Below are 21,512 nucleotides of genomic sequence, written 5' to 3'. Positions count from 1 at the left end.
TTATTATATCGCACACATCAGACTCTTTTTAATTTCTACTGTTAAGCTGAACAGAAATATTTTATACACACAGTGAAAATATTATTTTTTACAAAATAGGGAAAACACAGAAGATAGGCAGTAAAGTTTTAAAATGTACAAAATCACAGGACAGCAGCACGTTGGAGAATTACAACTGAAGAATCACAACTTGCAATAAATATTGAACCTTCTCTCTTGTCTGACAATTGTTTGTTTGTAATTATTGTGGCACCTGTTTGTAAGTAAACACGACTACAACTTTGAATAATATGTAAGATACAAGAAGAGTTATAACTTAGAGTTGGAGTTCGGATACTTCCATGGGAATTTTTCTTGAAACGTGCAAGGCTTCAAAGTATAGCCATTCTCTCCTGCATGTGGAGTGGAGACATTTTTGGGGACAGATACAAAAGACATGTCATCACAAACTTTGAACATTTTCAACCACTCACTGGTAGTGCAAGGAGAGAATAGCCACTTTCTTGAATTACAAATACTGCTACTATTTGAATTTTGGTCGGTGTGTCTTTTGAAAACAGAATCTGCAAGGCAGAGGTCTTTTTTACTTCAAGTTTTATGGTTTCTAAATGGGAGAATCAGTGATTTCTGTAGGTGGCACCAAGTTTCATGTAAATGGAGTTGCAATGAATCACAAGGTATAAGTCGTTTTCATCATGAACTATCATATCCATATGACTTTCATCAACTTGATAAACTTGTCATATAGTTTATATCAAACTTGACTTTTATGTTTCTGTCTGCAGGGATTTTCCGGATGCAGTAAAAGTATGACATACTGAATGAAAGAGAATTATTGTAAGATCTGGAATTCCAGTAGCAGCAAGGGCTATCTTTGTGAAAATTTTTTTTTACCTCTTTGAAAGGAAATAACCTGAATGGATGCGTACGAGATGAACTCCGCAGTTACCATGACTACACGTTTGCAGGCTAGTACTTGAACGAAATAGTAATGATAACATGATTTCAAACTCTGGTAAGGTTACGATGTTCAACTTCTAGAAACTAGAGAGTGGATATGAAAGTTAACTTGCACGCACTTTGTGCAAAACTTGCGTTAAAACTCTTGTAATGTACACAGCCAATATGTATTATTGCAAAAAAGGCACTGCATGAGTTTGTCCCACACGACTCCAAGATCACTCAAATACACTTAAAAAAAGGAACAGGGCAAGAAATCAAGAACAAACAAAAACACTGAACAAGTTTCAAGACAAAGTATAAATAATGATTGTTTTCTGAAATAAACAATTTGACACCTGACCTCAAATGTCTATGACATGTGACATCAGGGAACCCATCAAATCATTGAAAGTGAAAAAGACAAATTTGTGCATATAATATAAATCATACTTTGAACACCTATATCTATAATGTAGTGCTGGTGTGTGGAGTATATTATTGTGGCCATGATATAGACCTGACTGTGTACTTTGCATTGACGGGACAACAATGGCATGGCCTAGAACTCAACTTGTGGTTTACCTACATGACTTTGTGATAGGTCCTAAACACACTCTTCTGAGTTTATGTACAATGTTTCAATAAACTAATTTTCAGCATAGTAACTGGTATGGTTACAAAGCACATATGCAAGGAGGGAGAACATACTAGTTGCTCTTCATGGGCTATACAAGGCAACCTAAATTTGTTGTTTGGTCATCATAAGAAGTGTATTCACTGGCAAGATATGTAAATGCTGAGTTCCATAATACTGGTTTACCATCCATTTCACTTTTCCAGACTTGACCCTCGGCTGATGGTAACTTGCTCACACTATTTCAACCCACTGGGACTTTTGCATTGATTGGGGCTAGCATTACAACTAACATGACACATGCTTTGAATAACTGTGGTGACGAAATGTGACATTTGGGGCTGAATATCTTATTCAAACTATAGATCACACTTGGCCCACATCTTCCTACCATATTTCCCACAGTGAAGATGCAACTTGGCAATAACAGAAATTTCCAAGAAGTTTCCAAGAATTTTCATTTCGGAAAAAGTATAACCACTGCGTAGTGACTCCTTGTTCAAGAGCTACAGTTTTGCCTTCAGTCTACAACACATATTCTGCAACAATTAGCAATCTAACCTGCCTACATGTCTATCCACAAATGACAACAATCTAGTTGCCGATATCAAATTTGAGTAAATCGCAGTTTTTTCAGCCTTCTGCCATGGCAAAACTACAAACTCTTACATGAAACTGAGTCAATGTACCGGAGCCACCACAAGTTGAGTTCCACCATCTGGACAAAACAATTGCAAACATTCACAGGCAAAGTGTATCTAATATCTACTTCTACTACACGCTACACCTTCTACAGAGACAACCTCACTGAGGTCGGAAATTATTATTTCATAGTTGCATACAAGTATTTGAATCCATCACAAAAAAATTCAGCTGTCAGTATTTACAAAAAGGTGCACTCCCGCAATTCATTTAAAAAATTCTACACACTTTTCTTTACTCTTTTTCTTGTGTTTGCCATTGTTTACGAAATATATCACTCTGCGATTAGGTGATTCGTTCGGAAGGTGATGGTTTGTAATCTGACACATCTAATTCTACATCTATAAGCCACCTTGGTCATCTCGTAGTATTTCAGAAAGATTTCCACTTGAAGGATCACAAAGAAAGCAGGCAAGTTGTACTTTTGTCAGCAGCACCTGTCATTTTGTTATTATTTTACCCTGTTGCTCACATTCATTTCTGAGAATCGCTTGAGGGCATTTGGTCATTTTTTGTTCATCTGCTTACTATAGGTGGTAGGTGGGAGTACACGTAACAGACGCATCGTAAAAAAAATCGTCACAGCATTATCAAACATAAGTCTGTGGTCAGTTTTGTTAAGTTCTTTTTTTACACAAAAATAATATCTTAAAGAGCTAAATAAATTTTATAAGAAAATTTCTTCTCTGCCTTTGGAATAACTTCTCTCTGCTGCACATTTCAATGTTTACCTACAAGTATGTACACGGGGAGGACCTTCTTCAGCCCTTGTCGTTACGTTATGTATAAAATTCTAGCTATGAAGATCGGAGGAGCCACCTCACAACAAGGGAAAAGTTAGTTCATTCTCTTTGTCAAACTTAACTCACAACCTATGAATATATTTTTGCATTAAAAATTTGTGCCCGGTTAAACTTAAAGCAACTGCAGCAGCCGTCTTTTAGACTTGATCAAACCACCTTCTACTATATATCTCTAGCCACTGTAGAAAATTAGCTCGCTCACTGAAGAGAAATCGATCATGGAAATGCAAACAGAAATAATATAAAGTAATCCTCTTTTAAATGGTGCAAAACAAGGGTAAATAATCCACAGTATTGTAAATTTCTTTTATAGGAAATACCACGTCTCAAATTTTGCTTCTTTTGCTTTGTTGTTGTTTTGTTTGGTGGGGTGGACTTAAAGATCTGGAGGCCTCTTGATGTTTTTGCTGGCGATTTCTTCTTCTTGGAGTTGTTGCCTGAAGTTGGCAAGCTTGGATCTGAGGTCTGTGAAGAGCTCCACCTTCCTCTCCAGGATCTCATCCAATCTTGTCACGTACTCTGCAGAATTTCAAGGAAGAAATGGACAATGGACAATGTCAGACAGAGAAATAATATACTCATGGCTCCAACAGCTGTAACTCTAGATACAATTTCCAGTATTCTTGGTCAGTCTGAAAAAAATAATTTTTCTTCTCCCCAAACCATGCAAAAACCCTTCATGTTCAACTTGTCTATCCACACTGTGTACTGAATTGATGGGACTTACAATTCATTTGTCAAAGACACCATTGTATATTCTACACAGAAAATGCATTGATAATTCTAATATTTTTTGTATTTCATCATACTTCAGGGAGAGCAACCTTTGACATATTTATAGAACAAAAACTACGAAAATATTACCAAGATTAATATTGTCAGCAGAAAGTATGAAACTGAATACAAAGCTTGTGATTTAAAATTTAGTTTGCAATATGAATTTTACAAAACCTAACACTGGTGGCACTTGACAGTGTGCTACAGTCTGCTTCACTTGTACATAGAATATACAATATTGAAATGGAAATTTTTATTAAATATTAATCAGAATGCATTATCTGCAGCATGTATGGTATATGGGTGACATGATAGCATGTAGGGAAGGGCAATGGCAAGAATGAATGGCGTACAAAGGCAGCGGATTCTGATTTATCCCAACTGTTGTCCATACTTCATATAGAAAGAGTACATGGAAGCTAAACCAATCAACACACTCTGATTGTGAAAAATACTCAACAAAAGTATGAGTTTGGAAGTCGACACTTTCTGAAAGAATTTGCAGTTTGAATGCAGTAGATGTATGCATGTCATAGACTCATACTGAAAATTGGATCAACAGGGTCTGTCCCCCACCTAGCTTGTCAACATATTATGAGTTTGATGAGCATTACAGGTCAGGTAAGTGAGGAGCAAGTGTCAGAAGGTCACAAAAACAAAGCCTTTTCAACACTAGTACTATAGTGCAGTGAACCCATGGGTATACTGATGCATTAGTCTGTAAACATACTTACGTGCATGAACGCATACGCCTGGGAGCATCCGTTTGACCTGTACAACCGTCAAACAAATTGGCCATGACAAATTGTTTCCACTACAATGCTGGGTCTGAATGTACAGAAATGTGGGGGGAGGGGGGTTTACCGTAAATGTGACATACCTTCAACATCGTAGTCTACTTCATCAGTCATTTCCAGCAGCTGAATCTCTTCATCCAGCATCTGTTTGCTTTCTTCCACACTGTTCTTGTGTTCGTCTATGACTTGCTCTTCCAGCTCTTGTAGCTGGTTCATCACTTCATGCAGCGTAAACATGTCAGCTGACACTTCCTCCTCCTGACAGACAAGAACCAACCAAAGAAACACAGAAATATATTAGAAGATATTTACACAGTGTATCCTGCCTTATGAACTGACACATGTGCAGTGTAGGAGGTAAAGAAATTTTACATAAATGAATGTAGCACAGAAGATCCTTCTAAAATGAAGAGATTGATGAAACTTTATGAACTTGTAAACTTTTAAAGTAATCTAAAAATTTTTTTCTTTTTTCTTTTCAAGTAGTTTTTATCTCTGCCAGGGTTTATTTTTTTCCTGATATACAACTGTTTACTGATTGATTGAAACTCTATGTTTGTACAGGAGTGTGAAAGTAACATTATTTTCACCACCGTTGTTGGTTTTGAAACTTTTTTGCCTTTCATATTCTGCTACGTTTCGGTATCAGGGTTGTCTACCTTAGGTTTCTTAAAAGCAACAGAGAAGTATAGGTATATCTGAAAAGGTAAATCACATTTGGTTGGGCAGAGCACAATTGTGGAAGTGAAGGGCACTGTTTCAACTCAGTCAATTAAATCCTTGTACCACTAAACTTGAGTGAGGTCCCATTGCACTTACTAGTCATACACACATAGAACTGAGGGGCGCACCGATCAAAAATGATGAAAGTGATCACTTCAGAAATGAATGACTGGATGATTGAACACAAACAAGCAATCTATGAGTGACAAACTTACATTTGCTGTGCAAAGAAGAGCAAGGTCACTGTTTCCTCCAGGTGATAAATTACCATTGTAGTTTGCAACTGGACTCAGTGGTTTCTCAGGTAAAGGTGCCATGGGGTCACCTGGGCCCAGCTCTTTCACTCTGTAGAGAGTAGAGGAAAAATGGTATTACATACATATACTTTGGGTTTACATAAAGGTCCCTTGGCCGGTCACACTAATTTTCCTTGTTGTAGTTTGTGGAAAGTCCTCCCATTGCAAGGACTGAGAATGAAACTAAATGAAAACACAAACCTTTGATGTATGACAGAGTCACACCTAACACACAATAGCAGACATGCCTCTCTTTTGCAGCATGGATTATTACAAAAGCCATTACTGCCACCAATAAAGGAATCAAACGGTGGAAACATAAGAGGACAAGAGAGGATATACGCCAAAAAGTTCTCACATAACAGCTCCAACTTCCAGTCAAACAAAACTATGGACATGATTTTGCTCCGTTGATGTCTTCCCATCAGTGTCTCACGGTGACACACTTGAAGCAAAATGCTGACATGGTTGTGGACTTCAACACAGGCCATCAAACTGTACTTACCTGTCTGCATATCTAAGTGTATTGAGGGTGTGTTCACAGGATCCCATCCCTGGTGATATTGTGGCAATCTGTTGACAAAAAACAACAACAGGCTTGGTGAGGATGTCAGAAATCAAAGATACCATCATTGTTTTTCTCTTTTGCATCATTTAGATAATTTGACTTCCAGTCATGGATGCATCTGAGAGGTAGGGTGACGCAGTAAGTCAACTAATGGCTGATGTCATCAGTTTATTTGATGATGAAACTGATGACAACAGCACAAATCCTAAATCACATGTTGTAGCAGATACTCATTCACTGCTGTTCAGGAAAGCTCCAGTGAGGAATTACAGCCACAAGACTTTATAATTGACACACTGATTATCATGTATTAAGCAAGAAACAATAACTTCTATACCTGCCATAAAATCAAATTTCTCTCACCCATCTCCGAAAGATATAACAAGATGTAACATTATGATAACAGCTTGACCCTAATGATTGTATTCTTCACTGCTGGCATTCATAGCTCACAGAGCTGACAAAAAGTGGGTCAAACAATATAAAATGTAGACAGACACTTCATTGTCTATCATGACAACTCAGTTCTCACCCTTATAAGCTGTTTTAATACATGCACTGAATCCAATCATTGACTTCAGATATTTGAAACTACCGCAGTGTTGAGTTTTCTCACCATGCATGTCTTGGCTTTGTCTCCTATGAAGGAATCTCTCAGTACTTGGGTTAATTTACTGGCTCTGAACGGTACATGTGCTCCCTTGTTACCCAGTGATCGTATACACTCCTTGAGTGCTAGCAGACTCTTGTTGATCTCGGCTCCTTCCATTCTGGTCTGTCTGTTTGAACTCTGTGTATCTCTACCACGTTCATTACCTGGACATACAACACAGGGGGCGCTGTCACAAATTTTTCAGATCTCATGTAAAGAGTTTTTTGGAAATACATTGCAAACTTCACACATTCTCATAAAATGCGACTGCAGTTCATGATTAAAGAAGTTTGGGGGAAGAAATCAACAGCTTGCCTTTCTGTAAAAATTCCACAATTTTTCAAGTTGAATCACTTGTTTTGCAAAAGCAGCATGTTTGCAATTATTTTCTTATTTTCATACATTTTTTCAAGTTTGATCATCATCCTGCTGGACTTCACTAAATGTCCATCCTTTACCTATTGATGGAAAAATACTAAAAAAGTTTTTCCTGACTGAGGACATGAAGCCTGGCTCTTTCACCATATGAGCACTGCCATGAAACAGTCAAGATAAAAGATCGGAGAAGGTATTAGTGCACAAATGATGCATGTGAGTTAACTAAAATTCCATGCTGTTCAAATTTGATCAAAGAAGTTTTTACGTTCCTCACCCGCTAAATCAATAAGTGAAAATTTTCCATGTAACTTTTTAGAAGTCTTCTTTCTCAGGATAATCTGGAAGACGGCATGGGACCTTGAGGAATGTTGGTTGGCTGACGTCTGACCAGATGTCCTGTATGTGAAAAATCGTTAATCATGGTCAATCATCTATATAATCAAATCGTCAAGTTACAGCTACTGGTCCTTCACACCTTTGAATTTACAGTGAAACACCTGGTTATTACTCTTCACATGTTACTCTGAAGCATGTCAAAAAGTTTGTGTGTGTTTTCTCTCATGGTGACACTGAATTATCAAAATTGAATGTTTTGGAGCATGAAATTATTCATGATTATGGCAAAACACAGCAGTCATTAGAACTAAGAAAACAACACTGTCCTGGCATACAATCCAAACATTACAACTCTCATGTTTTTCTTACTTTCAATGATCCTGTTACAACAGCGTCAACAAAGAAATCCATCAAAACATACCTGACTGCATTTCCATGCTGGATGAGACTGAGAACATCTTCAACACTTTGAACTTGACATTCTTGTAGGCCGACCACTTGGACCTGCTGCTTGCCATCTTCAAGCACTCGTAGCTTTGTCTTTTTGTTCAGTAAGTCAAAAACCTGGAAGTGAACAGATCGCTTATGACTGTAAGACCAGAATTATGATAGTAACTCAAACAATCTTAGTACAATGTAGTATGCATATCTTACCCTTGATTAAAAGCTCCATTAGCCGTAATTTTTGTTGTATTTTCCATATTTTTTACTGTTTATAAAATAGTTTCATGCTCTCATCCCACAGTCATGTTGAAATGTCTAGTACTCAACTTGTAAATACAGCTTACAATGCGTATTTGTCCAATGTCATTCTTGTCAAATGAATTTTAGTCTGCACTAAAATTCATTTATGCACATTAAGATTTTGGATATTGTACACAATGAGTTAAGTTTGCAGGACTCGTACTTTGCATTTCAAGATTCTTAAAGGGAGAAGGATATATATTTATTTTCTAAAGGAAAAATAATGAAATTATCATCAAGTTATTATTCCCATATAGCAGAGTATGCAACGTTAGTAACTGATAAAATGTTTTTGCTAAAAATAGGTTTTGACAGACTTTTTCATCTCATTTGATAATTTACAGCTTTTTCCTATTTTTTACAACACTGCACTCAATTGAACTACATGTACATGTATCTGGCACAAAACTCCAGGCTCTATCAAAATGCAAGAATCTATCAGACTTGGCATATATCGGCTAATTCAATGCTCTGTGTCAAAGTACAGTACACTTACTTTTCCACTGTAAATTTCAAAGAAGCTGCAGCAGACATTGAGGTCTTTCTTGAACTGTGGCTTTGCCATTAGCTTGAAGACATCCCTGGCCGCCAGTGCATAGATACCTTTACTGCAGTCCTGTTGACCCTTGCCGCTGAAATCACCACCCATTGTCTGTCAAACAAACAAGACAAGACATCCTTGAGTGCCGGTAATATTTGAGCCATGCATTACAGCTCCATTAGTTTTAACTCCAGATGTGTTCTGCTTGCAAACTAGAATTTCTTACACTCCTTCGAAAACCGTCTCAACATACCAGGTGTTCATGTTGTCAACAAAGCCTGTACACATGCAAGCTCAATATTTTACAATGTTGACAAATAGATTGTAGTTAGTTCTCGAATTAATTGGTCAAAAATAACATTGCATATTGTATAAGATACATTAAACAGGGCCAGACCTACACTGGACAAGTTTTTACAAACTGACATAATCTTAGGTGGTCCAGTTGCTTCAAAAAGCTATTGGAGGCCCCTAAGAAAACCTTGTTTTCATAATCAGGATTGGACCCAGGGTTTGTAAGGTGCGTCAAAGACAATCTACCGGTGAATATATTCAAAGTTTAACATTCCAAAACTTCCCTCAGGCAACAACATCATTTATTCAATGATGGCAGGAATTATGGTTCATACTTATCAAAATTTTACTACATAAAATATGACCTTCCAGAGAATAAAAGGTGGGGGTCAAGTGCACACTACTTGCAGTAATTATCTAGAATAAATTAAATAGCTGCGATGCCATTGGTACACATATATGGACTATGCTTTTATTTTTATAGTTTTCACCTAATCTAGTAAGGAATGAACTTTGTCTTGAATTTGATTTTGCACATATTTCACAAATGAATAGCATCATGTGTACTTCATAGTATGTTTCTTGCTTTGGAATATCACAAGCATGATTGCAAAGCTAGTGTTCAGCTTCTGACGCAAAATCTGACTTTTGGTTTGGCATTATTCCGCGTCATTTGATTCAAAATCAGATAGAGATTATGCACACGATGGTGAATATCACAGACTAGTCAGTTATCCAAATCCTATCAAAAAACTACCTAGGTTATGTAAGATGTCTACACTGAAACATCTCAAGGGTTTGTTATCAGTATTACTGATTGCATTGCATTTTCAGATGGGGTAAATCAAGGTCTCCAGCGTTAAAATGTCAACAGCCACTTGTTTAAAATTCAAAATAATTTGGAGAGGAAAAATATGGATGTTTCACTGCTTTTTGCATCAACAATTATCATAATATTTATCGATTGGTGAAGTAAAAAATCTGTGTGTTTGGTACACGAAACAAAGGCAAGGGACTTGATAACTGGTAGTCTGGTTCCCTGCCCACTTTCTACCGCTGGCTGTGCTGTGCTAACGAAAAGGGTCAGGAATGCGGCAGCCATTTCGCCCAGATTTTGGGCAAAATAGCAGATGCGTGTGGCGCGTGATGTCAGGCTGGAATGTTCGAAATGACTGCGCCCTTGACAGTAACTCTGTAACAAAGCAGGGAGGGCAGTTACATGAACATTACTGTAACACAAGTCTTCAAAAATCAATCTGTTTCATTATACAACACGTCGTACGAGGTGATTTATTTGTGAAAGAGCGTACTTCATCTGAATGACAGAATCAAGGTAGTTTTTTGTTTGTTTTTGAAATTTGAAACAATATATAACACTGCGGCAGCGGACGCAGCAGACGCAGGTGCTCCCCTTAGCAAATCAACATGTTCCATAGTGTCGTCCAATCAGTGCCGTGAATAGAATGGCGCATACCTGACTCTTTTCGTAGAAAGGGGCAGGGAACCAGACTAGATAACAGGTAACAGCATACTTGCTGCTGCAATTGGCTGTCAATTTTTCAGTCATCAACATTGTACTGACATACATTTCTGACTCGCACAGAAGTTTCAGTCATGAGTAGGTCCTTCAAGTCTTCGCATTACGAAAATACAAGACAGAAGTAATTCAGAATTTGAAATACAACTTACATGAGTCTTCCCACTTCCAGTCTGGCCATACGCAAAACAGGTGGCCATACCACGGTCAAATATAGTTTCTACTAAAGGCTGGGCAGTGTATCTGTGCCAAAAAAGGGGGAAAACTGACTTAGTAAAAACATTCAGCAATTGTATCATTATACTACATGTATAAGAACGACACTGCCATCACATATTTTCAGTATACATGTATAAAATTTATCAAAGGTAGTTTTTTCTCAGAATGAGGATTATTTCTCTTTGCTCTGAAACATTCCTGCAAAGACATACACAATTCTATTAGAACTAGATAAATTCTTTCTTTGCAGAATAATTTTTTCTTTGTACTACTAATGATAAATCTATTCAATCGATCCCTAGTGTTTGCGTTCTCAACTTATCAGCGACAAAATCTCTCACCACAGTAGAGTACACTACAAGACACCATTACAGAGGTGGTGCTAACAATACATTGCAGCTAGCACTACTATTATCAGACTATTGTGCCTAGTCTATGGCAGGTATGACATCAACAGTTAGTGGTGATACCACTTCTATAATTGTGCCCACTACAATGCTTGGCAGAGCCATAACTACAGAATTCCTTGTCACAGACACCTCTCAGTACATTGAAGAGGTATTTGTCTGGCTTTCTTACCTGTAAACCATCGCATTGGTCGAATTTTCATCAAAGGAATAGTCAAATCTGAAGTTCTGGTTCTCTAGGTATTTGGTCAGGTCTACTTTGGTTTTTGGTTCATGTACAATGGTTGTGTCTTTGTGTGGAATCGTAATCACGTCAATTTCTCTCCTTCCTGATTCTGTTATTGAAAGGAACACAGAAGAAATTGGCATGGTTGTGCATACGGTATTGTCGTATTTGTGCTACATGTGTGATTTGAAAAAAATTGGAGAACAATATGGAAACTCTGGTAATTTTTCTCTTCTATGCGCATGGCCACTGTAATCTAGTCTATCAAGGTGAAGTGAGGTAATGCATCATACCTCACCACCTTCACTAACATTATTAAGCTTCCTGTCTGTAATGTAACAAAATACTGATACTGCATGCATCTTTTGACAAATCTACGCATTTGGAAAAATTCCAATGATTATTGCTGATGTTGTAATTTTCATCTACTGAAATAAATATTACTGTTATTCCATTCAGCTCTTCCATGATTCAATCAACAAAGCGGCATAAAGTTACATGCAGTATGGGTCAGTTGTAAATAATTTCACATCTGGATGGTTGGTAAGACCATACAACTTTATTTCATCTGGCCTTAGTACATGTCCTATATTAATTATTTCATTTGACAATGTCCACGATTCCACTATCTTTGTATCAGTTTTCCAAAGTCAAGACTGCTACAACTAATTCATGCCAACTTTATATTAGCAGAGATATTCTTGCCATGTTAAGATCCATAATATTCAATAATATGGGAATATTCTACGATGACCCTCTCCAAGCCTTTCTGCAAAGACTTCACATCGCAGTATTATTGTTGAATCATCTTACATCTATCATAGTTAGACTCACCAACAGAATGTTCTAAGCTTATTTGGGGTTTTCTTGAAGTTAATTGGCTCATAATTGCCTGATTTAAGCATGAATTGGTTTCACTTGGAATCAAACAAGCATTTTTGAGCATTTAGCATGGCATGCTTTCGATGTAAATTTAAAATTTGTTTTATACCTTTTGTATTCAAAGGTCTCTTCCGCACACATACACATATCTGGTGGTCTTCAATCTGAAATGGAAAAGTGCCTTTCAATGGCTGGTGATGTCTGACAAAGCATGAAACATGTTGATACAATCAGAAAACAGTCTCATCTACACTGTATTGAATTCAAATTAAAGCACACTTCAGGTAGTTTTTCATTTTCATCTTCATAGGAATGTGTTACACTGTGTAACCCCTTCACTATAAAAAATATTGTAAAATTATTCTTTAACTTTTCCCTGTAGAGTGTAAATAGAAATTACCATCAAAACATTTTGTTCTACTGCAAAGACTCAGGCAATATGTTAAGACTTTCAAACCAAACATTCCATTACCCAAAGGAAATCATAGAGCTTATGCACCTGTGATGCTAAAGAACACTAACTTCATTCATCAGAAAAAATTGAGTGTTTTGTGAATTCTTTATAGATCTTTTATGAGGTCTGTATCTTCACAATCACAGTGTAAAGAGGAGAACCAAAGGGATAAAGTGTGACATGGGCCACATCTGACCATCTACAACTATTCCTTGAAAACAAGTTGGATGGCAACACTGGGGTGAAGGATAAATCATACTTTCTGGTGTGGCAAGAGCTGAATACATGGTACAAAGAAACAGAGATTGAATGGCCAGGCTACTGACTTTGTGACAATGATACTATTGTTGACTTCAAACAATTGTCTTTGATTGTATTGTACTTGCTGTTATTGTTGTCAGGTTGGTGTTTGTGTGTGTATCAATTTGACAGTGACTGCTAGGGCTAGGGTACGTAATTTGTCACCATTGAGGCAACCCTGTTCTATTCTTGGCAACGTGTGAAAGTTTTGCAAAACCTAAAATAATGATGACTGCTGTTTGACAAGGCATTAAGACCTTCCTTTGTACTGACAGTGATGAGAATTTTCAAATCAAAAACTTGTGCTGTAAAAAACCAAAGGAGTTTCAAAATCGGTATTCCGAGTGGGATGTCATCAGTCACAATGACTCATAAATGCAAAATGTGATTCCTTCACTGGTGCTGACCTCCCACCCCTAAAGGACATCAAAGACATATAAACATCATAATATCTTTATTTCTTGGAAAGGTGAATGATCATTCTTTCATACAGATACCATGCCAACTTCATACATTAATCATACACAGTGTATGAACTTGGCTTACTTGTGCAACATATTTGATCATCAGCATGACAGATACCATGATGAATCATTGCGCTTGTCTTGCATCGCTTTGTACTTTATCTGCCATTTATTTGCATGTCTTTTTTTGCAAGAATGTGATCAAGTATCTGACCGCCTACCAACTTAACAAAGGAATTACATTTCATATGCATCCATTTTCGCAAATGACTGCCCCTCCAAGAAATTCTTGAAGAAGATACGGGACTTGTTATCACTTGCTACCTTATGCTCAACACTATCAGACTATATTATTGATGCTACTTATGACAATACTGTTACAATTCTTTCAACTATATAGTATTAAATGCTTTTCAAACCTGTTAACATTTCACTTCATTAATTATGATTGCACGGTGCATGGAAATTCACACACACTTACCGGGTCATCGTTACTGAGTGGCCGAAATTCCACAGTCTCTCGGAATTCACGGATCATTTTTAAAAAGTCATAATTAGGTCCGTCACCATCTGGATCCTACAGAAGTGATAGGCATACAAAAATGATAGAAATTATCAAAGGGTTGATTAACATGCTATATGTACAGTGGTTTTGTAGTAAAACAAAATGATGGCATGTGTAGCTAGTTATGAAAGCAGCTAAGGGTCAGAAATACACTCTATAAAGTTTTCCTTTTTATTTCTGATGTAAAACAAATTCAAAGGCCAGTAGCTGAACTTGACATTCTTTTTTTCACTATTTTTGTTTTGTGTGTCAGTTGTGAGATCTTATTGTACTCTAAAAAGCATGTTGAAGCACCTACTGTTTAGCTTGTCAACACAGCATGTATACGTGTAAACTGCAATGTCATTGTTCACATTTGAATTCTACATGTAGTCCAGACCAGAATTCACTTGTCAACAATAACGCTGCAATCTATGTACAGGCTGAGTTGACAAACAGAACACAGTTTATCTCAACAAGCTTCAGAGGGAGTAGAACGAGAAACTACATGATTGACATTAAGAACATAAATAGTGAAAAAATCATCAAAAACTTACAGCTTCTAGTCTTTGTAAAGTATGTTCAAGACTGAGGAATGCTGGGCCCATACAAAGCTGACTTGAAATTCACGGTTTTCTTGGAGGGTATTTTGTATCTATTTATCATGACAGGCACCCTCACACAAGCACAGATTTTTTTGCCATGAGGAGGATGTGGTCAAGTGTGTGCCTTCCATAATGCAAATTAGGTCATTTTTTAAAATCCTTGCTCAGTTGATATTGAATATTTTTCCTGTTCTTTTCACTGATAACACTTTCTCCTTCTCCTGTACATAATGTAACATCCTCTTTGATTCCCAGAGAATTTCGCCATTTTATTTTTAATGGGTCCACTCACACTTTGTTTTTGGTTCAACAGTTCTTTAGCTCTTGCCCGTCTTTCCTTACGATTCTTTTCAAGTTTTTCAATTTCTTTGACACAGTTTGATCTTCTCCTTGCTGCAGCAGCTGAACAACAAAGAAGAGAAAAAAAAAATTGTCTGTTTTGAATAGAAAGATCACTCCCACATCTTAAATTTGACGTGTTTCTCTGGTGCATTTGGAACACACATCCATTGTTAGTGAGGGTACCTTTGGATGCCATTGTTGGTGAAAACTTTTGAGGTCAAGGGTCAGAAGCTACTGGCACCGGCACTTAGTGTTCCAAAATGAGGTCAGCTGCGAGGGTAAACAGAGACCAAACACAATGCAGCTATGACAGTCTAGAAGGGCATTATTGTTGAAGGTTTTCTGGCCCCTTTCTGTCTCACTTACTGAACCAGCAGCCTATAGAACTTTCTCAATTCAATTGGCGGCCAGCTGAGGATAATATTACATGGCATTACTAAAGAGAGCACAATACAATGTGTAGATGAGCAAAGTACACTGCAAAGAGACCTTGCCACCGCATTTTAATAACAGTGAGACACAACACACCCTCTGAGACATCTGCTAGGTCCTCACTCACACACCTTTTGATACTAATATGTGAACTTTCTCATAAAAGTGAGGTTTGTTCAATCAGACCATGGCGCAAAGGCCAATGACATTAGGCTGAATTCTCCACAGTGGGAAACACACTCAAACACACACTGTAAAAGATGAGTCTTGTCTGCTCCAACTGTTAATCAGCATGGGAGTGATGAAACTACAGTCTATGGGGAGCTATGTACAACATACATGTAATATTACTACCATAGCGGTATGTGTGGAAAGGAGACAAGTATGATATTAGTGTAATCACAATGTTTCACATCTTATTTTGTAGTCCCAAGGCAATTCTTGGTAAAACTGTGATCATAAAAATATCTGGGCAAATGTTTATCAATAACATTAAATTCAAGCCTCGGTAAACTGTAAACTTACCACTAGCTGAATCCTTTTTTAAGGCCTGTACTGCTGGGGCTGGCGCTGGTGCTGGCGCAGGAGCCGGCGCTGGTGGTTCCCCTCCGTTCTGCATTGGACGGGACACGCTGGGACGGGAGCGAATTGACGGTACTGCACAGAAACAAGAAAAAGACTGTCACTATTGAATGTGTTAGAAAGGCTTACAACATCACTGGCATGTGTTTTGAAATGGGTGTAGAATAAAACCTTATGGTCTTCAATATTCATAAATAATTTAACAGGAAAATAGACATTAAAATTTCCGAATCAACAGGACTTTGAACATTTCACAGTAGCATAAATGTTGTGGCAACAACCAAACCAAGAGAGAGAAGGGTTGATGATGTGTTTATGAAGAGAGCAGCATACAAATACTACACGTGCAGATTACAAGGCATAAGCTGAGAGTTGGTGTTAATAGAAAGGTATTACAGTAAAAGACTATTAATCACATTTGAGGAGCTGAATATTCAAAACATCCACATGTTAATGTGCAGATATGTTTTATTATTCAAGGTGAGGGAATTATAACATGGAGTGCAAATTAAATTTACACACAGCATCAAAGAAACTACATATGGCAAAGTCACCACATACACAGCACAAAAATTACAAAAAAAAAGAAAAAACAATATGCAAGACATTCTGCACTTGGCATAATTCCTGTATGTTCATAAAAAGGTAAGATAAAGGCAAAAGTGACTGTGTATACACGTATGCAGTGGATACACATGTAGAGAATCACTGACACCAATAAGAACTGTGATACACAGAAAGCATTTTCACATAAAAAGGAACAAGCTTCAAAACACCAGAGACTTTACCACAGGACATATATATAAATAGAAAATTCCATACATAATTTATTACTCATGTGTGTATAAAATGATACTTTTTCAAAATTCATAATAATAGATTCCACATGATACACCTTACACATTTGACATAAAATATATTAAAAATCATTCAATTAGATTTAAACACAATTAACAATATTTATATGATACAGATGCATTTCATACTGTGGTTAAATTTACAAAGCTACCTGTTAAATATGAAGACTGCATGACATTTAGCACCAGACAATATGCATAGTCAGAGAACCACTTCAATAAGTCAGAAGACAAAAGCAGTGCTCAGTGGGTTCTACCATAATTATTCATGCACAAAGCCATTACAGCTTCTCTTGGCTCCCTTCCAGTTCCACAAAGTGTTTTGACTGGGTTTTTAAACTCAGTGTTCAGCAGTGAAAGCCTGGGAGCATGCATATGAGACATTGGAAGCTTGATAGTGCAACACCTTGTTATCCACCAGCAATTCACGGGTAAATCTCACACAGTATATTAGCACTGGCATGAACTTGTGATTGACAATGTCAAGTTTAACCGAAACCATTTTTCATTTTGATATTTTGATATTCATTTTTGCAGATTGTAGGAACATTACGGCAGACTTGAAGGACGGTACGAGAATTGTGATTTTTTGTCTTTGTCTCAGAGATACATGTACAAATCAACTTCTTAGCTTGTACAAAGCAAATGGAGTTTACAGATTCACCTTTCACAGGAAAAAAAACATTTTGAAATATTGGATTTGCAGATAATTCAAAGTATTACACAAAGATCATAAGAAACATATAAACTCAAAGCAAAGGATACATGTTAGATTTTTTAAAGCCACCAAGAATTCTTCATATCAGACAAGGGAGGGGTCAACATCTGCTAAACACACACATAAGCACTTTAAATACTGCCACAGTGCATGGCCACTACATTTTACAGCCACATTAAGGGTGCATGCACTTTGAAAAAGGTAGAAAATATTCCCTTAAACACCACAATAATTTTCACTAAAAACATCCGAAAGATTAAAACATTTACCATAATCATCTTTATTTTTTTGAGGTAACAAACATGAAAACAAAAGACAGAAACACGGTTAGTATTAAATATGTCAATGTAACACTAGTGATATGTAACATATACAGACAACATGAACAAAAACATTAATACCTGTTTGAAATATTAGTTCTAAAGTCACCTAGAATTAAAGTATCTGATATCAATCTTACATATTGGTGTGCTGTGATTAATTTTGTTATGATGAAAAAGTACACTGAGTGCATTTGTTTGCTTGTGAAATTTAAGGAATTATCATTATTTTTCATCTCATTTGATAATCCAGCGGGATTGCTTGTAATTCTTGTGAATTTTCAGTTGTTGTGGGCTGTTGATCTTGGGGTTATGTACTGACTATGAAATGAATGTCTGTGGGAGTGTGCTTTCTGCTTATCATTGTACAACGCAAAATGGCTCGTAAAAAACCCTGATATGACCAGACATGTTTCAACCGAATCAGGACAACTAGTCTTACTGTAAAATGCAGTATAATGCACATATATGAATGGCTGTATGCCTGATTTACCTCATACATGTGCATGTACAAGTTTCAGATCCTTTTCAAAACCTTCTCTACAATGATACAAGCTGTAATTCACAGATCCCATTGTGGATCTTCACATGACATTTCAAAAATTAAACAATAACACAGTAAAAACCAAACACATCAAATATACTGTGTTAACAAATTGGAACATGTCTGATGGACAATACTTATTTTTTGCTTTTAATTCTTTATACCAAAAGAGCAGAAATCATGTATTTCACAATAAAAGCAATTTTTCAAAGAAATGTTACTGAGCTTATTTCAGTGTACATACCCAAAATATTGTACAATGCATGTATAAGGAAGTATGTGTAGCAAATCAGTACATGTACATGTACTATGCACCTATTGTGTAATGATGGATGCAGTTTTTAAGCAAATTGCTGAAAATGAGGCATTAAATTGATAATGTCTGATTCTTCACTCACAGCATATACGATTCAATTTCTAGACTATCACTATCCAATGATAAGTTTAAGCTTAAAAGACTCCATTGATATGTCCCCTATTTATTGCAGACAGTCAAAAGCTGTTAGCATACATGTACAATGTAGGCCTGTACATGTATTGGCTGCGGTCACAAACAGTGACCATGTACCACAAAGGTACACCAACCTCCATTTTCTCTTTAACACATAGAGGTAAAATGGTCAAATGAGTGTACAAAAGACACTGGAATAATAAATGACAAAGTACATGTGCCAAATAAATTTTGCAAAAATTCCCTCTCAATTGATTTAATAAACTGCTGCTTTCTTTAGAAATAATACAAAAAATTGCTCGACTTTGAGAGCCCATACTCTTTTCGAAGATGCCACTTTTGAACACATATCTATCAGTAGAACCAGAACAGGTATCTCTGTTATCTAATTTTTAGTTATACATTAAACTAATCTGATCAAATATGACACTGGCCTCCTCAATTTTGAATATTAAATTACGGGAATCAGTGAATTACAAAAAAATATAAAATGAGATTAAGTCTCCAGGTAACAAATTATTTGAATCTACAGTTTGTTTACATTCTGTGATGTGAAAATGCTATCCGTGCGATCCCATGGGTTTTTGTGGCTACAATCTCTTAGCAATGCATCAAGACTGTATTCATAGTGCAGAGCGTTTCAGAGGACAAGTGGATTGAACTGACAATGTATCATCGCAGAACACAAGTGTCGTCTTTGTCAAGAGCACTGTGTTTGATTTGTGTACCTGGTACAAAATACACCCACACCAAATGACCCTGTTAAGGAGCCCTTCAGATCAGAGTACAAATGACAAAAGGAGGCTGGTCCATTATTTCAATATGCTGGATTAATGTTGGTTGAACTGAAGATGCCAGGGGCAATGACAGTGCTCTTTTATACAAATGTATCTATAGACTTACAAAATGGAAGGAAAAAAAGGTTACATATTACAACAGCAGAGGTGAAACTTTTTTCTGCACAATGACACTGAAGAAGTTGTAAAAGTGGTCTCGTTCAACTTTGGAGGGGTCGGTTTTTCACAGATATGTAATCACAGAGTATCGGTAATGGGAGCAGCAAAAAAGGAAGAGGGTTTGTGGAAGGAGAAATTGTAAAACAACTTTACATTGAAGCTGACTCACGGCAACTATTGAGAATTAAAAGGTTCTGTATGAGATATTCAACTAATGGCTGGGCATAATCCTAGGGTTTTTACCTTTGTGTGAGAGGAAGTGAACACTGCAAAGGACCAGCATCTTTAATTTGGAACATGAGTCTCAAAATGGCACACTTATTCAGACACCGTATCTGAAAGGAAGCCATACAAGCATGGCAATCCTTGCAGCATTATTAATCACACCTACAGCCAGTATCAATTGCTGCATGGTCTCACCACGCTAAAAACGTCAAATATCCATGCATCTCTGCCTACAGAAATAGTAACACTCCGCAAGTACATCATTGATCAGTCCATGATTGCTCTCATTATGGTTTGCTAATTTGTGAAAACACACAACTGCAAATCAAATAATTTATTCCTATGAAAAGGTACAATATTTTAGTATGACATGATGTGAATGAACTACTGGGGTACCAGTGGCTGCCTTACAGAAACACTGGAATGGAAGTTCACTGCTATTTGGTAACATAGCATGTAATTGCTCTGTTTCAAGTTACATGTACCCTTAACAACAAAATAACGGGCTGGATATGAGCGGCTAGCCTTGATAATAAATAAATGGAAATAAATCATTGTTACAAAAGTATCAGATTACATGATGGTAACAATTCATCAAATGCTATTTCCTGTTCTGGAAGGTTTCTAATGTTTTTCCAAATTTTTTTCACGACGTGAAGATTTTAATCAATCAAATATTCTGAAATTCACATTTTTGAACAACTGAGAAGAAATTAATGAACACGTATTTGCATGATAGTATCTCAAACAAAGGAGCTCATTAATTATATTGTGTAAGCATATGTGACAATCAGATAAAGATAGTGGTTGGGTGGGTGGAGGGTGGTTCTTTTGGAGTGACTCACAAATAGCATATAGCGAGGGTTTACTCTACCTACATCCGAGTACAACGTTCATGTATTGACACAGCGAGATCTTTTGTTTGCCAGACACTACAAAAGCAACCAGGGCATCATTGTTTTGACTCTGGCACCTTTGCTTTTTTTAAACATTACCTGTTATTGGAAAGGATCCAAAATTTGCAGTTTGTGCCCATATGCTATTGGACAAGAGAATTTCAATATCAGCAATAATAATACACTGGCAGACATGATCTCATCCTCTGATATGGCTGTAATTATTCATTTCATGATCATTGCGGGGCAATTATTGGTCTACCTACACTAACTTCATCGTCTGTGAAATATTTTGTTTTTGCTGGTTCATTTTATAGAATGTTTGTTAACATAGTACGCTACCATTCTATATAGGAGAGCGCCC

The 21,512-nt window shown here is 36.8% G+C and overlaps 1 protein-coding gene across 1 annotated transcript in view; it reads right to left on the bottom strand.

Annotated features, from left to right (window-relative positions):
* LOC139139263 (kinesin-like protein KIF2A) overlaps positions 1-21,512 on the bottom strand; it is a 43,012-nt gene continuing 21,500 nt past the window's right edge. Inside the window, exons 4-17 of the mRNA XM_070708111.1 lie at positions 16,125-16,256; positions 15,118-15,227; positions 14,158-14,253; positions 12,568-12,622; positions 11,523-11,685; positions 10,877-10,967; positions 8,849-9,004; positions 8,030-8,172; positions 7,547-7,668; positions 6,859-7,058; positions 6,180-6,247; positions 5,594-5,723; positions 4,739-4,913; positions 1-3,600 (exon numbers count right to left, since the gene is read on the bottom strand). Coding sequence (XP_070564212.1) covers positions 3,458-3,600; positions 4,739-4,913; positions 5,594-5,723; positions 6,180-6,247; positions 6,859-7,058; positions 7,547-7,668; positions 8,030-8,172; positions 8,849-9,004; positions 10,877-10,967; positions 11,523-11,685; positions 12,568-12,622; positions 14,158-14,253; positions 15,118-15,227; positions 16,125-16,256 — 1,784 coding nt within the window. The 3' untranslated portion in view covers positions 1-3,457. The remainder of the gene's footprint in view (positions 3,601-4,738; positions 4,914-5,593; positions 5,724-6,179; positions 6,248-6,858; positions 7,059-7,546; positions 7,669-8,029; positions 8,173-8,848; positions 9,005-10,876; positions 10,968-11,522; positions 11,686-12,567; positions 12,623-14,157; positions 14,254-15,117; positions 15,228-16,124; positions 16,257-21,512) is intronic.

The sequence above is a fragment of the Ptychodera flava genome, chromosome 8, assembly GCF_041260155.1.
Source record: "Ptychodera flava strain L36383 chromosome 8, AS_Pfla_20210202, whole genome shotgun sequence".
Taxonomy (NCBI): Eukaryota; Metazoa; Hemichordata; class Enteropneusta; family Ptychoderidae; genus Ptychodera; species Ptychodera flava.
Note: the sequence above shows the minus strand (reverse complement) of the source record. Positions and strands in the feature narration are given on the sequence as shown.